The sequence below is a fragment of the Oncorhynchus masou genome, chromosome 24, assembly GCF_036934945.1.
Source record: "Oncorhynchus masou masou isolate Uvic2021 chromosome 24, UVic_Omas_1.1, whole genome shotgun sequence".
NCBI classification, from domain to species: domain Eukaryota; kingdom Metazoa; phylum Chordata; class Actinopteri; order Salmoniformes; family Salmonidae; genus Oncorhynchus; species Oncorhynchus masou.
This window is the reverse complement of record NC_088235.1, coordinates 42,226,381-42,240,381: the sequence shown is the minus strand read 5'-3', so window position 1 is coordinate 42,240,381 and position 14,001 is coordinate 42,226,381. Positions and strand designations below refer to the sequence as shown.

At 47.1% G+C, this 14,001-nt stretch overlaps 1 protein-coding gene across 8 annotated transcripts in view; it reads right to left on the bottom strand.

Moving 5' to 3' along the window:
• Positions 1–14,001, bottom strand: part of kcnma1a (potassium large conductance calcium-activated channel, subfamily M, alpha member 1a) — a 322,881-nt gene that overhangs the window by 207,168 nt on the left and 101,712 nt on the right. For all 8 annotated transcript variants that reach the window (XM_064933978.1, XM_064933974.1, XM_064933979.1 and 5 more), the window contains exon 2: positions 7,841–8,011. In XM_064933978.1, coding sequence (XP_064790050.1) covers positions 7,841–8,011 — 171 coding nt within the window. The remainder of the gene's footprint in view (positions 1–7,840; positions 8,012–14,001) is intronic.

Below are 14,001 nucleotides of genomic sequence, written 5' to 3'. Positions count from 1 at the left end.
TTAGGGGAGATGTAGAACAGCTGAAGAATGAGAGACAGAGAAGGTAACCTAAAAAGACCAGCAGAGAGAGACAGAGTGAAGAGAAAGGACAGGAACAGACATAACAAGACATGACAGTACCCCCCACTCACCGAGCGCCTCCTGGCGCACTCGAGGAGGAAACCTGGCGGCAACGGAGGAAATCATCGATCAGCGAACGGTCCAGCACGTCCCGAGAGGGAACCCAACTCCTCTCCTCAGGACCGTACCCCTCCCAATCCACTAGGTACTGATGACCACGGCCCCGAGGGCGCATGTCCAAAATCTTACGAACCCTGTAGATGGGTGCGCCTCGACAAGGATGGGGGGGAAGGACGAGCGGGGGCGCGAAGAACGGGCTTAACACAGGAGACATGGAAGACCGGGTGAACGCGACGAAGATAGCGCGGGAGAAGAAGTCGCACTGCGACAGGATTAATGACCTGAGAAATACGGAACGGACCAATGAACCGCGGGGCCAACTTGCGAGAAGCTGTCTTAAGGGGAAGGTTCAGAGTGGAGAGCCATACTCTCTGACCGCAACAATATCTAGGACTCTTGGTCCTACGCTATTAGCGGCCCTCACAGTCTGCGCCCTATTACGGCAAAGTGCCGACCTGACCCCCTTCCAGGTGCGCTCGCAACGCTGGACAAAAGCCTGAGCGGAGGGGACGCAGGACTCGGCGAGCTGAGATGAGAACAGCGGAGGCTGGTACCCGAGGCTACTCTGAAAAGGAGATAGACCGGTAGCAGACGAGGGAAGCGAGTTGTGGGCGTACTCTGCCCAGGGGAGCTGTTCTGACCAAGACGCAGGGTTACGAAAAGAAAGACTGCGTAAAATGCGACCAACAGTCTGATTGGCCCGTTCGGCTTGACCGTTAGACTGGGGATGAAAGCCGGACGAGAGACTGACGGAAGCCCCAATCAAACGGCAAAACTCCCTCCAAAATTGAGACGTGAACTGCGGGCCTCTGTCGGAAACGACGTCAGACGGAAGGCCATGAATTCGGAAAACATTCTCGATAATGATCTGAGCCGTCTCCTTAGCAGAAGGGAGCTTAGCGAGAGGAATGAAATGAGCCGCCTTAGAGAATCTATCGACAACCGTAAGAATAACTGTCTTCCCCGCTGATGAAGGCAGTCCGGTGATAAAATCTAAAGCGATGTGAGACCACGGTCGAGAGGGAATGGGAAGCGGTCTGAGACGGCCGGCAGGAGGAGAGTTCCCAGATTTAGTCTGCGCGCAGACCGAACAAGCGGCGACAAATCGACGCGCGTCACGTTCCCGAGTGGGCCACCAGAAACGCTGGCGAATGGAAGCGAGCGTACCCCGAACGCCGGGGTGGCCGGCTAACTTGGCAGAGTGGGCCCACTGAAGAACGGCCGGACGAGTAGGAACGGGAACGAACAGAAGGTTCCTAGGACAAGCTCGCGGCGACGGAGTGTGAGCGAGTGCTTGCTTTACCTGCCTCTCAATTCCCCAGACAGTCAACCCGACAACACGCCCGTCAGGGAGAATCCCCTCGGGGTCGGTGGAGACCTCAGAAGAACTGAAGAGACGAGATAAAGCATCAGGCTTGGTGTTTTTTGAGCCCGGACGATAAGAAATAACAAACTCGAAACGAGCGAAAAACAGAGCCCAACGAGCCTGACGCGCATTAAGTCGTTTGGCTGAACGGATGTACTCAAGGTTCCTATGGTCAGTCCAAACGACAAAAGGAACGGTCGCCCCTCCAACCACTGTCGCCATTCGCCTAGGGCTAAGCGGATGGCGAGCAGTTCGCGATTACCAACATCATAGTTACGTTCTGACGGCGATAAGCGATGAGAGAAAAACGCGCAAGGATGGACCTTGCCGTCAGAGAGAGAGCGCTGAGAAAGAATGGCTCCCACGCCCACCTCTGACGCGTCAACCTCAACAACAAACTGTCTAGAGATGTCAGGTGTAACAAGAATAGGAGCGGATGTAAAACGATTCTTAAGAAGATCAAAAGCTCCCTGGGCGGAAACGGACCACTTAAAGCACGTCTTAACAGAAGTAAGGGCTGTGAGGGGAGCTGCCACCTGACCGAAATTACGGATGAAACGACGATAGAAATTAGCGAAGCCCAGAAAGCGCTGCAGCTCGACGCGTGACTTAGGAACGGGCCAATCAATGACAGCCTGGACCTTAGCGGGATCCATCTTAATGCCCTCAGCGGAAATAACGGAACCGAGAAAAGGGACAGAGGCGGCATGAAAAATGCACTTCTCAGCCTTCACATAAAGACAGTTCTCCAAAAGGCGCTGGAGGACGCGTCGCACGTGCTGAACATGAATCGAGAGAGACGGAGAAAAATCAGGATATCGTCCATGTAAACGAAAACAAAAATGTTCAGCATGTCTCTCAGGACGTCGTTAACTAGTGCCTGAAAGACAGCTGGAGCGTTAACGAGGCCGAAAGGAAGAACCCGGTATTCAAAGTGCCCTAACGGAGTGTTAAACGCCGTCTTCCACTCGTCCCCCTCCCTGATGCGCACGAGATGGTAGGCGTTACGAAGGTCCAATTTGGTGAAAAACCTGGCTCCCTGCAGGATCTCGAAGGCTGAAGACATAAGAGGAAGCGGATAACGATTCTTAACTGTTATGTCATTCAGCCCTCGATAATCCACGCATGGGCGCAGGGACCCGTCCTTCTTCTGAACAAAAAAAAACCCGCTCCGGCGGGAGAGGAGGAGGAGACTATGGTACCGGCGTCGAGCGAAACCGACAAATAATCCTCGAGAGCCTTACGTTCGGGAGCCGACAGAGAGTATAATCTACCCCGGGGGAGTAGTTCCCGGAAGGAGATCAATACTACAGTCATACGACCGGTGTGGAGGGAGAGAAGTGGCCTTGGAACGACTGAACACCATGCGCAGATCGTGATACTCCTCCGGCACCCCTGTCAAATCGCCAGGCTCCTCCTGTGAAGAAGAGACAGAGGAAACAGGAGGGATAGCAGACATTAAACAGGTCACATGACAAGAAACATTCCAGGATAGGATAGTATTACTAGACCAATTAATAGAAGGGTTATGGCGCACTAGCCAGGGATGACCCAAAACAACAGGTGTAAAAGGTGAATGAAAAATTAAAAAAGAAATGGTTTCGCTATGATTACCAGAGACAGTGAGGGTTAAAGGCAGCGTCTCACGCTGAATCTTGGGGAGAGAACTACCATCTAAAGCGAACAAGGCCGTGGGCTCCCCTAACTGTCTGAGAGGAATGTCATGTTCCCGAGCCCAGGTCTCGTCCATAAAACAGCCCTCCGCCCCAGAGTCTATCAAGGCACTGCAGGAAGCAGATGAACCGGGCCAGCGGAGATGGACCGGAAAGGTAGTGCGTGATCCAGAAGGAGAGGCCTGAGTAGTTGCGCTCACCAGTAGCCCTCCTCTTACTGATGAGCTCTGGCTTTTACTGGACATGAGGTGACAAAATGACCAGCGGAGCCGCAGTAGAGACAGAGGCGATTGGTGATTCTCCGTTCCTTCTCCTTGGCCGAGATGCGGATACCCCCAGCAGCATAGGCTCAGCATCCGAGCCGGCGGAGGAGGGTGGCAGTGATGCGGCAGGTGGCAGTGATGTGGAGAGGGAAGCAACGGAGAACGCGAGCTCCTTTCCACGAGCTCGGCGACGAAGATCAAACCGTCGCTCTATGCGAATAGCGAGAGCTATTAAGGAGTCCAGACTGGAAGGAACCTCCCGGGAGAGGATCTCATCCTTAACCTCGACGAGGAGACCCTCCAGAAAACGAGCGAGCAAAGCCGGCTCGTTCCAGTCACTAGAGGCAGCGAGAGTGCGAAACTCAATAGAATAATCCGTTATGGATCGATTCCCCTGACATAGGGAAGACAGGGCCCTGGAAGCCTCCTCCCCAAAAACAGAACGGTCAAAAACCCGTATCATCTCCTCCTTAAAGTCCTGATACTGGTTAATACACTCAGCCCTCGCCTCCCAGATTGCCGTGCCCCACTCACGCGCCCGTCCGGTAAGGAGAGAAATGACGTAGGCGATGCGGGCTGCGCTCCTGGAGTAAGTGTTGGGCTGGAGAGAGAACACCACATCACACTGAGTGAGGAATGAGCGGCACTCAGTGGGCTCCCCAGAGTAACACGGCGGGTTGTTGATCCTGGGCTCCGGAGACTCGGAAACCCTGGAAGTGGGCGGTGGATCGAGGTGGAGTTGGTGAACCTGTCTTGTGAGGTCGGAGACTTGGACGGCCAGGGTCTCAACGGCATGTCGAGCAGCAGACAATTCCTCCTCGTGTCTGCCTAGCATCGCTCCCTGGATCTCGACGGCGGAGTGAAAAGGGTCCGGAGCCGCTGGGTCCATTCTTGGTCTGATTCTTCTGTTATGTACTTGAGTGAAGACCCAAAAGCGGTTTTAACAGAAAACAGAGTTCTTTAATGAAAAACAGGAATGGCATAAATCCTCTTCCAACGTAGTCAATGGAACAAAAAGAACGTTGGTATAATGCAGGATGCACCTGCCAGGCAGACTCCGACAGGATAGGACAAGGTGGAAGCAAACGGGACGACAGCTTGCTTCTGGCATCAAAAACACAAACAAGAATCAGACACTGAAAGTAGCAGGAACAGAGAGAGAAATAGAGACCTAATCAGAGGGGGAAGGGAGAACAGGTGGGAAAGAGTGAATGAGCTAGTTAGGGAGGATGTAGAACAGCTGAAGAATGAGAGACAGAGAAGGTAACCTAAAAAGACCAGCAGAGAGAGACAGAGTGAAGAGAAAGGACAGGAACAGACATAACAAGACATGACACTATTGGATAGAAAACACTCTGAAGTTTCTAAAACTGTTTGAATTATGTCTGTGAGTATAACAGAACTCATAGGGCAGGCAATCTTCCAAACAAGAAGTGAAATTCTGAATGTGGGTCAACTTTAACGTCATCGCCCCCTCCTTTCCCAACAAGATATGGATCTTTTGGTGTGAACTTTGACCGAATGGGAGGAGAAATAGTCACTGTCCCGACAGAATGCCATTTTTCTGTGGCGCATTTCTCTGTGGGTGCCACCATAGTTCTATTTGGCTGCAGCTGAAAATGTATGATCCAGTTGGAACGTTATTGGATATATATGAAAATAACATCCTGAAGATTGATTCTCTACTTAGTTTGACCAGTTTATTCGACCTGGAATATATCTTTTTGAAGTTTTCGTGCGAGTTGTCCTGGACCGGCGTCAGCTTTTGGGCACGTGAGCTGAAAGTGGTAGCAAATGCAGCTAATTGGACACTAGTATTGGACATTATGGAACAAAACAACAATTTATTGTGGAACTAGGACTCCTTGCACTGCATTTCTGAACATGGCGTCAATGTAAACCAAGATTTGTGGATATAAATATGCATATTATCGAACAAAACATAAATGTATTGTGTATGTCATATGAGTGTCATCTGATGAAGATTTTCAAAAGGTTAGTGATTCATTTTCATCTCTAATCCTGTTTTTGTGACTATCTTTGGCTGGAAAAAATGGCTGCGTTTTTCCTTTGATTTGGTGGTGGTCTAACATAAATATATGTTGTGTTTTCGCTGTAAAACATTTAAAAATCTGAAATGATGTGTAGATGAACAAGATGTTTATCTTTCATTTGTGGTATTGGACTTGTTAATGTGTGAAAGTTAAATATTTCTAAAGAATATTTTTGAATTCCCTGCGCCACCTTTTCAGCTGAATGGGGCGGTAGAGTTCCCCTCGGGGAGCTCTGTCAGAGTGACCATTGGGTTCTTGATCACCTCCCTGACCAAGGCCCTTCTCCCCCAATTGCTCAGTTTGGAAGAGTCTTGGTGGTTCCAAACGTCTTCCATTTAAGAATGATGGAGGCCACTGTTCTTGGGGACCTTCAATACCGTCAACATGTTTGGTGCCCTTCCCCAGATCTGTTTCTCAACACAATCCTGTCTCGGAGCTCTACGGACCTTTGTCCCCATGGCTTGGTTTTTGCTCTGACATGGACTGTCAACTGTGGGGCCTTATATAGACAGGTGTGTGCCTTTCCAAATCATGTCCAATCAATTGAATTTATCGCAGCTGGACTCCAATCAAGTTGTTGAAACATCTCCAGGATGATCAATGGAAACAGGATGCACCTGCGCTCAATTTCGAGAATCATAGCAAAGGGTCTGAATAGTTTTGTAAATAAGGTAACTGTTTTATATTTTGAATAGATTTGTCATTATGGGGTATTGTGTGTAGATTAATGAGATTAATGAGATTATTAATGAGATTATTTATGATGTATTTAATTTAATCCATTTTAGAATAAGGCTGTCACGTAACAACCTTTTGAAAAATGCAAGGGGTCTGAATACACTGTGTACCCCCTCGACAGAAGGCATTGGGACGAAGCTGTGATAGGTGCATTTAGATTCCTCTGGAAATTAGCTAAGCCCCAGAGCACACTTGATCATTATTAGCAGCAAAGTCATCAAGACCAGCACATGGACAGAGACCTAGGGCTCTAAGCGCATACATCGGTTTCTTTATTTATCTTCCCTATGTCACTGAATCTACACAGTATACACACCACCCTGTGTGTGTGTTACCCCTGTCCTGCACAGTTCAGATGATTGAGTACGGCTACACTGTAGTTGCTATGGTAACATGGAAACAGGCTCAGTGAACACAGACGCTCCTCGCAGCTTTGATCTGCAGAAAAGGCCTGGTGGATGGCAAGAGTCCCACAACACCGCCCACACACACTGTACATGTCAAGATGTGTGCAAACACTTGAAACATGCACACGCACACTCATTCACCTGCATACACACTTAATTGTTTAGAGTGCATTCCCATCGTATCATTACAGCGTCAGTAAGCAGGCATATGGTGCAGAAACCTAGACAATATCACAGTAGGTGAGATATTTCTATGCAGAGTACTGCTCTATACAGACCTCTGCTTCATTTCTCCTCAATATCAGACAGGTGCTTTAGAGAGGACACACACCCCCACACATATTCTAAGGAGACGTGAAGAATTCACATCTCACCAAATATTAACAATTACACTTTTAGGGTTGGTGGTTTTATAGTTTTGTGTGTTTGTTTTGGCCAACGCTTCGAGTTCCGTATTTATCCAAAACACCAAACATCTACGAAACAACAAAATCAATACATTTTGGTACTTTACCTTTTTATAAGCATTTGGTACTTTTTATAAGCATTTATTAGCCTGTATGTCTTACAATCAGGCTTATCATATGTTATATGTATCCAATATTTCAAAAAAGAAAACATTCTACCTTTACAAATAAAATATATGAGTTTCTTCCCTTTGTAAAATATAGGAGTTTCCTTTGTCTGGTTTTAAATACAGCTCATGCTGGGAGTCCAGATGCTTTATTCCAGCCGTGCCTAGCAGACTGATTTATCATCAGCTGATTACACTGCAGCAGATGCAGACAAGGGGTCCTTTGCTCCCTCCCTCCAACCCCTGTGTACCCTGTCAGTCTTTGGTCACAAACACACACCCTCTTCTACACACCCTCCAATCTAACAGTAACGTAGCTGAGAATGTATCCCAGTAAATTTACATGCTATCCCAGTGGCATGACAATTTAATAACTCAGTAACTCAGTTATACTTCTGCTAGGTTTATTACATCTGACATCACACACATTCTAACATAATATGAACTACAGGTAGAATATCTTCAGGGGTCTGAGATTGAGAGCAGCTCAAAATAAAAGCACCAACACACCCATACACACGCGCGCACACGCGCACACACACATACACACACAAACATAAACATAAACATGCTTCGGGCACGTACCAGGACTCTGCCGGTGAGTGTCTGTGCTGATATCATGACCCCGGCCCAGTCCTTCACAGAGGTCATCCACCCCACCTCGCTGGCAGGTACCACTTCGTCCTTCTCATCAGGACCCTTAGGTGTCCCATCTGCTGCCTGACTGTTAGCAGGGTTATTCACCTTCTGGGCCTCCTGGAAGAAAGGGGGAGAGAGAGGTGGAGGAAAAAGAAAGAGATGGAGAGAGAGAGAGATGGAGGAGAAAACGAGAGTAGAGATGGAGAAGAAAGAGATTGGGGAGTGAGAGATGGAGAAAGAGAGACAGACAGAGAGAGAAAGATTGCGTTAACATTTTGTTGATCAGACACCAAACTCAGCAAAATAATAAATCACGTTGATTAATGTGCACTGTCAATGTAAAAATCAAATAAACTCAAACTGTCAACTGCGTTTATTTTCAGCAAACTTAACATGTGTAAATATTTGTATGAACATAACAAGATTCAACAACTGAGACATAAACTGAACAAGTTCCACAGACATGTGACAAACAGAAATATAATGTGTCCCTGAACAAAGGGGGGAGGGTCAAAATCAAAAGTAACAGTCTGTATCTAGTGTGGCCACCAGCTGTATTAAGTACTGCAGTGCATCTCCTCCTCATGGACTGTACCAGATTTGCCAGTTCTTGCTGTGAGATGTTACCCCACTCCTCCACCAAGGCACCGACAAGTCCCCGGACATCTCGGCGGGGAATGGCCCTAGCCCTCACCCTCAGATCCAACAGGTCCCAGACGTGCTCTATGGGATTGAGATCCTGGCTCTTCGCTGGCCATGGCTGTACACTGACATTCCTGTCTTGCAGGAAATCACACACAGCAGTATGGCTGGAGGCTTTGTCATGCTGGAGGGTCATGTCAGGATGAGCCTGCAGGAGGGGTACCACATGCGGGAGGAGGATGTCTTCCCTGTAAAGTACAACGTTGAGATTGCCTGCAATGACAACAAACTCAGTCCGATGATGCTGCGACAAACCGCCCCAGACCATGACGGACCCTCCACCTCCAAATCGATCCCACTCCAGAGTACAGGCCTCGGTGTGACGCTCATTCCTTCAACGATAAACGCAAATCCGACCATCACCCCTGGTGAGACAAAACCGCGACTCGTCAGTGAAGAGCACTTTTTGCCAGTCCTGTCTGGTCCAGCAACGGTGGGTTTGTGCCCATAGGCGACGTTGTTGCCAGTGATGTATGGTGAGGACCTGCCTTACAACAGGCCTACAAAGCCCTCAGTCCAGCCTCTCAGCCTATTGCGGACAGTCTGAGCACGGATGGAGGGATTGTGCGTTCCTGGTGTAACTCAGGCAGTTGTTGCTGCCATCCTGTGCTGTTACACGTGGTCTGCCACTGCGAGGACGATCAGCTGTCCGTCCTGTCTCCCTGTAGCGCTGTCTTTGGCGTCTCACAGTACGGACATTGCAATTTATTGCCCTGGCCACATCTGCAGTCCTCATGCCTCCTTGCAGCATGCCTAAGGCACATTCACGCAGATGAGCAGGGACCCTGGGCATCTTTCGTTTGGTGTTTTTCAGAGTTAGTAGAAAGGCCTCTTTAGTGTCCTAAGTTTTCATAACTGTGACCTTAATTGCCTACCGTCTGTAAGCTGTTAGTGTCTTAATGACCGTTCCACAGGTGCATGTTCATTAATTGTTTATGGTTCATTGAACAAGCATGGGAAACAGTGTTTAAACCCTTTATAATGAAGAGCTGTGAAGTTGTTAATTCGTAAAAACCTATCTTTGAAAGACAGGGTCCTGAAAAAGGGATATTTCTTTTTTTGCTGAGTTTATTATTTCATATAGAAATAGGGAATCATGACAGCTGCTCTAAAGGTTATATTTCTATCTGCAATGTTCTACAAGAGTATCTAGCACCATGTGCCTGAAAGGAGAGTGGGCTTGGAGGGTACATGTACTGCATAGCTCCACAAGGTGCCATCTAAAGTATTCATAGAATCTACCTAATTAATACATGACCATATGAACCGACACAAGATCTGCATTATAGTAAGAGGTCCGAGGTAGCAAACACTTGAGTCCCTATAGACAGTGTAATGGAGAGAAAGAGATCTAGCATGTCAATGTGAGGCTCTGGCTTGCTGATTCATAAGAGTGGAGGTAAAGACACACACTTCCATCGTATCGCACACTGTCAGGGTTGTCAAACACGCCTCTGCCATATGTTGAATGTGTGTTTGTGAGTGTGTGAGTGTGTGTAGTTGTTGTTGCTTTTGCCCACATGGGCCTGTAAGTTCATTCATCCAAGGGGTGTATAGTGGCATACGACTAATGTTGTCATGCAGGCCCCTCAACCCTTCATCTTGTGACTGAATGAATGAGCAGAGCACAGTTGCATTGTAATGCATTGACTCGCCATACTCTGTGTGCTACTTATGTACGCAGTTGCTTAGACATCCACTCACTCTAATAATACTTCCTTTGACATGTTTCCCCTTCAGCCATTAAGTTGCATGGTTCGATTGCAGGCACACACACAGTGCATACCGCCTGGCGAGGTAGAGTAAAGGTCAGCGTGTCACCGCTAGGCCCTTAAACCATAGGGTGTAGCCCAGCGAATGGCGTCACAGAGAATCCCTGGCACTCCAGTAACTTTCAGAGCTCTCGACTGCGGCCCGCTCTCCCTTCCAAGGAAGCTGGGTATTAACGGCAGGGTAGTGGTTCATCTTTTATTACGACCCACTGACACTGCTCGTCCACTCTGGACCAGACCTGTGTTCAAACACTATGTGAAATCTTTCATATACTTTGAGCGTTTGAGTAAGTCTGCATCGAGTGTCAAATGGCTGGAGTTTAACGTTTTGGAACTTTTCCATTGGTTCATTAAGTCAGGCAAACTCAATCAAGTCCATATAAAGATTTAAAATAGTGTTTGCACCCGGGTATGCTCTGGACCGGCCGACAGACGAGTCAGAACCAACGGAGTCTCTGGTTAATGGACTATGTGACGTCAACAGACTGGGACAGTAGTGTGTGTTTGGGTGACATGATACTGTGTCTGACATCCGAAGGTATTCCAACAGTCTGAATACTGAACAGGTGGAAAATACCCAGAATACAACTGACCTACATGTATTGTTTTTTTCCCCTTGGTTTGTTTGTGTATGACGCCACAGAGTCACAGCCCTGAGTTTTTCCTTGCCGGGTCATGATCATGGAAAACTCAGGGCCCTAGACACACTAATCCATCTCATTCCAAGAACTATGAAGCAAGAGAAGAAACACTATATATAAATGGACAGTACGCATAAAAAAAAGGATACACACCTACTCATTCAAGTTTTGTTTTTACTATTTTCTACATTTGTAGAATAATAGTGAAGACATCAAAACTATGAAATAATCATGTGGTTACAAAAAAGGTGTTAAACAAATCAAAATATATTTTATATTTGAGATTCATCAAAGTAGACACCCTTTGCCTTGATGACAGCTTTGCACACTCTTGGCATTCTCTCAACCAGTTTCATGAGATAGTCACCTGGAATGCATTTCAACTAACAGATATGCCTTGTTAAAAGTTAATTTGTGGAATTTCTTTCCTTCTTAATGCATTTCAGCCAATCAGTTGTGTTGTGACAAGGTAGGGGTGGTATATAGAAGATAGCCCTATTTGGTAAAAGACCAAGTCCATATTACGGCAAGAATAGCTCAAATAAGCAAAGAGAAATTACAGTCCATCATTACTTTAAGACATGAAGGTCAGTCAATCCTGAACATTTCAAGAACTTTGCAAGTTTCTTCAAGCGCAGCGGCAAAAAACATCAAGTGCTATAATGAAACTTGATCTCATGAGGACCACCACAGGAAAGGAAGACCCAGGGTTACCTCTGCTCCAGAGGATAAATTCATTAGAGTCAACTGCACCTCAGATTGTAGCCCAAATAAGTAACAGACACATCTCAACATCAACTGTTCAAAGGAGACTGAGTGAATCAGGCCTTCGTGGTCAAATTGCTGCAAAGAAACCACTACTAAAGGACACCAATAAGAAAAGACTTGCTTGGGCCAAGAAACATGAGCAATGGACATTAGACTGGTGGAAAGCTGTCCTTTGGTCTGATGGGCCAAATTTGAGATTATCGGTTCCAACCAGTGTGTCTTTGTGAGACGCAGAGTAGGTGAACGGATGATCTCCGCATATGTGGTTCCCACCATGAAGCATGGAGGAGGTGGTGTTATGGTGTGGGGGTGCTTTGCCGGTGACACTGTCAGTGATTTATTTAGAATTCAAGGCACACTTAACCAGCATGGCTACCACAGGATTCTGCAGCGATACGTCATCCCATCTGGTTTGCACTTAGTGGGACTATCATTTCTTTTTCAATAGGACAAAGACCCAACACACCTCCAGGTTGTGTAAAGGGCTATTTGACCGAGAAGGAGAGTGTTGGAGTGCTGCATCAGATGACCTGGCCTCCACAATAACCCGACCTCAACCCAACTGAGATGGTTTGGGATGAGTTGGACCGCAGAGTGAAGGAAAAGCAGCCAACAAGTGCTCAGCATCTGTGGGAACTCCTTCAAGACTGTTGAAAAAGCATTCCTCATGAAGCTGGTTGAGCGAATGCCAAGAGTGTGCAAAGCTGTCACCAAGGCAAAGGGTGTCTACTTAAAATAATCTAAATTATAGAATATATTTTTATTTGTTTAACACTTTTTTGGCTATTACATGATTCCATATGTGTTATTTCATAGTTTGTGTCTTCACTAGTATTCTACACAGTAGAAAATAGTACAAATTAAGAAAAACCTTTGAACGGTAGTTGTGTCCAAACTTTTGACTGGTTCTGTATGTGGACACCCCTTCAAATTGATGGATTTGGCTATTTCAGCCACACCTGTTGCTGACAGGTGTATAAAATCAAGCACCAAGCCATGCAATCATTAGACAAACATTCACAGTAGAATGGCCATCCTAAAGAGCTCAGTGACTTTCAACGTGGCACCGTCATAGGATGCCACCTTTCCAACAAGTCCGTTCATCAAATTTCTGCCCTGCTAGAGCTGCCCTGGTCAACTGTAGGCCACACAAGCTCACAGAACAGGACCACCGAGTGCTGAAGCACGTAGCGCATACAAATTGTCTGTCCTCGGTTGCAACACTTACTACTGAGTTCCAAACGGCCTCTGGAAGCAACGTTAGCACAATAACAGTTCGGCGTGAGATTTATGAAATGGGTTTCCATGGCAGAGCAGCCGCACACAAGCCTAAGATCACCATGCACAATGCCAAGTGTCAGCTGGAGTGGTGTAAAGCTTGCCACCATTGGACTCTGGAGCAGTGGAAACACATTCTCTGGAGTGATGAATCACGCTTCACAATCTGGCAGTCCAACAGACGAATCTGGGTTTGGCAGATACCTACAGGAACTCTACTTACCCGAATGCGTAGTGCCAACTGTAAAGTTTAGTGGAGGAGGAATGGTCTGGGGCTGATTTTCATGGTTCGGGCTTGGCACCTTAGTTCTAGTGAAGGGAAATATTTTATGCTACAGCACACAACAATATTTGAGACGATTCTGTGCTTCCAACTTTGTGGCAACAGTTTGGGGAAGGCCCTTTCCTGTTTCAGCATGACAATGCCCTCGTGTACAAAGCGAAATCCCTACAGAAATGGTTTGTCGAGATTGGTGTGGAAGAACTGGACTGGCCTATACAGAACCCTGAACACAACCCCATTGAACACCTTTGGGATGAATTGGAAGGCCAACTGCAAGCCATGCCTAATCGCACAACATCAATGCCCGACCTCATTAATGCTCATGGCTGATCGGAAGCAAGTCCGCGCAGCAATATTCTAACATCTAGTGGAAAGCCTTCCATGAAGGAGTGGAGGCTGTTATAGCTGCAAAGGGGGGCCCAACTCAATATTAATGCCCATGATTTTGGAATGATATGTTCGACGAGCAGGTGTCCACATACTTTTGGTCATGTAGTGTAATCCAGCAGACCAACCCAGCCACTCGAGTCCCCAATATAGTTCCTAGGCTATCAGGGACAAAGTGACAGTAGTATTCCTTTCTGGTCAGCTAGCTGGCTGGCACACACACGGTTTTTCCCATTACAGTCTGTTTGGAGAGGATTGTCCAGTTCAAATTGGATT